At 30.3% G+C, this 3589-nt stretch overlaps 1 protein-coding gene across 1 annotated transcript; it reads right to left on the bottom strand.

The window, feature by feature from the left end:
* Positions 1–999: 999 nt before the first annotated feature.
* Positions 1000–1550, bottom strand: LOC133821242 (SAC3 family protein A-like). Its single transcript, XM_062253667.1, has 3 exons — positions 1422–1550; positions 1186–1319; positions 1000–1094 (listed from the first exon to the last, which is right to left on the bottom strand). Exons 1-3 carry the CDS (start codon positions 1499–1501, stop codon positions 1006–1008), a joined length of 303 nt encoding a protein of 100 aa, XP_062109651.1. The 5' UTR covers positions 1502–1550; the 3' UTR covers positions 1000–1005.
* Between the last annotated feature and the right edge of the window lie 2039 nt (positions 1551–3589).

The raw sequence follows: 3589 nt of genomic DNA, 5'->3' as shown, positions 1-3589 counted from the left end.
ATATATTTTTGAGTACCAATTATATGGTTCATAACACATATAACCAAATAATTGTGTCAAAATACATTCAAGATTATCTAAAAAACAATCTAAAAGTCGTAAGATATTCAACACTGCCTAATTAACATAAACAAAACATTCTCACAACAGTCAACAAAATAGTCTTAAACAGTTGCATATTCAAAAGTAAAAGTAGGAATTTATGATCATCCAAATGTCAGCACACCAAAGCCTTCCAAATCAAATTTTCTTTTGCACTTCACTTGTTGAATCTGGTAAATAAAACATAAAAGAAAAACTAATGAGGTCATGAAATATCATATCATTCATAGTGAGAGACAAAGAATATGGCAGTTATATGGAAACTGAAAGAAATCATCCTATTCATAATCACTACTAAGCTAAAAAGTATCACAATATATAAAGTGTGGTTATGAGGGAAATATATAGATTTCATGATCAAAATCATAATCAAAGTCTCCAACTAAGATACAGGTAATAATCATGATCAAATTATATTCCCATTTATAAACGCAGAAAATAACTATCAGATCATAAGAATGAAATGTTAACAACAATACATCAAATATCCACATATTTAGCTGTGCCTATCTAGAAGTTTAGACCAATTTGCTAAACATTGTAATAAACTGGCCGCCGACCGGTACTATTTAACCAGAATAAATACTGATATAATTAGTTTTTATACTACAGCCAGTGTATCTTAAGATATATACAAGTGTAAAAGCTGATAAATTCGACCATTTAGCAAATCAAATTCATGAGATGACTGTTTAGCTATTAATAAAAAAACATATATAACAAACATTGTGCACCTACTGAATAAAAGCGTGTGGTTAAACATACCTTGGCACCAAGCTGCATCTCTCCATTGTTATATGCAATAAGACATGCGCCATGTGAATTCAACCACTCAATGCATTCCTCTAATCCATCTTAATCTTTTTCATCATTGTCAGAAGCAACACTAGAGAAGCCCAGAACCTAAGCGATATAAGAAGCAGGTAACGTAGGCCGATATGATCGAGATATGCAGCACACTGCCTTAAACCGCATCTTTTCAACATATAGATCTGTAGAAATTTTACATACTATTATATGAATATGATCATTCTTTAATTAATTATTTTTATTAAAATGGAGAGTGACTTAATCAAAACTCACCCATCAGGCAAGTGTTCAAATTTGGTGCTGTTTTGAAGAGCCTGAAGAACATAACATAATTTCTAGAAGTGACAGCTGCCCGAACTGCAAGAGCGTGCCTTACTGCATTATCTCTTTTAGCTTCACTTGATAATCTGAACTTAATTTCACAACAAAGATTGAAGGTCAATACAAGTGTTTCAACACAGTACAAGGATGGTACATAGCGAACAAAATTTCCTCCAATCATAATTGACCTCGACATAGATGATACAAGATCTATGTTGTTACTAGAGTGCAGGATAACATATAGTAAGTTGTATGCAGCAAACTCCATGTGGCATCCCTCAATTCCTTCAGCATAAAGGGATTGCAGCTGAGATTGGCACTGAAATTGCATAAAAGAGTTCATCGAGAATGTAACTTGTGAAGATATGTGGTTATTTTATTTAAAATAAATAAATATCATTTGTTCAAAAGGAGGTGCATGAAACAAAATCCCAAATAATATCATAATTACAACCAATTCAATATATATATCATAATTACAACACAATTAAACTTGAAGAGATGGGTCATCAATGACAAGCAAAAATCACATCGAACATAATTTTTAACAGAAACGGAATAAGATAATACACAAGGAAAATTCTTGCTTACATAGGAAAAGATATCTGGAAATTTTCTCTTCAATTTGTTTCAATGTAATTACTAATAAGTACAATCTTAAAGTTGTGTAGTTGTTATGTAAAGTGTACAAGAGAAAACAACATTCCTAGAGATGTAGAACCTGCTTACTTAGAAAAACCATCCAAACAAATAAAATACTTTCAAAAACTAATCCAAGCACTCCCAAAAGAGATTTTTGGTCTCTAGACAGTCTCATGCCAAATAGACCAGTAAAGACTAAAATTAAAAGACACAAATCAACAAATCAAATTCGTTGTTTTTTTTTTCGTTTTTCACAGACCCTATGATTGACAGATGTTGGTTTTTCAACAAGTTTCTCCTCTGATAGAGGCTCCCTTATCAAAGAGCCAAAACTGTGTCCTGGAATTTTCTAACATATTTTAAGTAAAAATCATGAAATACAGCCCTATCTTTGAAATACACATGAGCAATGTGAGATAAATACTAATGTTAATAGATATTTATTAGTTTAACAAATGATTTCTTAAAGGGAGTGGGTATGACCTTATTTTGCTAACCAAAAATGCCAACTTGCTTTGCCACCAACAGTATATAAGTATATATGAATTATATATTTACATATTTATATATATATCAACCAAGGTTCATTCCTGAAAATCTATTACAATGAAATAATAATTAAGCATAAAAAAAAAAGATAAAGCTCAATTATGTTAACTCCGAAAAAAAAACCTAACAACAAAAACCATCTCAAATTGAAAATTCAAATAAAACACGAGAAAAGAGAACTAATTAAAAAGGAAGATTGGTGAATAAAAAAAAACATTCGAATATGTTTTCACAAGAAGAATATAAGAAAAGCACACCCATAAGTCAATGTGGAGCAAAGAAATCAAAGGAACACAGACACAAACACTTGATACTATATTGAGGATTAACACACAGACAAAAAGATTTGAATGCTTGGTTAATCGTTTCAATGTAAACAAAGAAAAAAAAAGACTTATTCCACACACTGTCATGTGTATAAGGAAAATTATTCAAGTGAAATCAAGAAACTCACCCAAATCATGAGATCATACATAAGCATACAAACAACAAAAATAAAACATAGAAAGATTTTTGAAACTAATTCATATTACTCCATACTACTACAATCCATATAAATTACAAAATTATACAGTATAACCTTGCATAAACTTCCTACTGTCTCATTTTGGATGGAGATCTTCTAGCAATAGTAGCGGATGAAGAGTTTCTAGCAGGTATTGCTGCAGAAGCTTTTAGTCCAAATCCTTTCCACCTTTTCTATACTGCATATTCAATTTTACAAGACATGTTACTATTTATAGTTGAATAAGAAAGTATAAACATTGATAACAAACAAAAAATGAGTAGAAATAACATTTATAAGGTAAGCTAAAAAAATGTACCTATTATTCTATCTTCGAACCAAATATCGACCCTATTGCCAAACATAATGTGTTTAAGTTGCTCCAATTCCAATCCTCACCACGTAATTGTTTTCTTAGTTTCTTTAGCATATGCATTATACAAGGATAAACAACATAAGATAGAATTTATAATGAAAATAACATATAACACATCTCTTGTAAGACTAAAATTAGAGTATGGATGTTCATCTCTTGTAATTTTCCAAACTAAAAAGAATACTTTCAGTCTTAATTATAAAATGAATTATGGACAATAATCAACATCTAGGCCAATCATCCTTGTAAAGTATCAGTATTATCAAACCAAACAACAAAAAGAG

The sequence above is a fragment of the Humulus lupulus genome, chromosome 3 (assembly GCF_963169125.1).
Source record: "Humulus lupulus chromosome 3, drHumLupu1.1, whole genome shotgun sequence".
Taxonomy (NCBI): Eukaryota; Viridiplantae; Streptophyta; class Magnoliopsida; order Rosales; family Cannabaceae; genus Humulus; species Humulus lupulus.
This window is presented reverse-complemented; position numbering and strand designations above follow the sequence as displayed.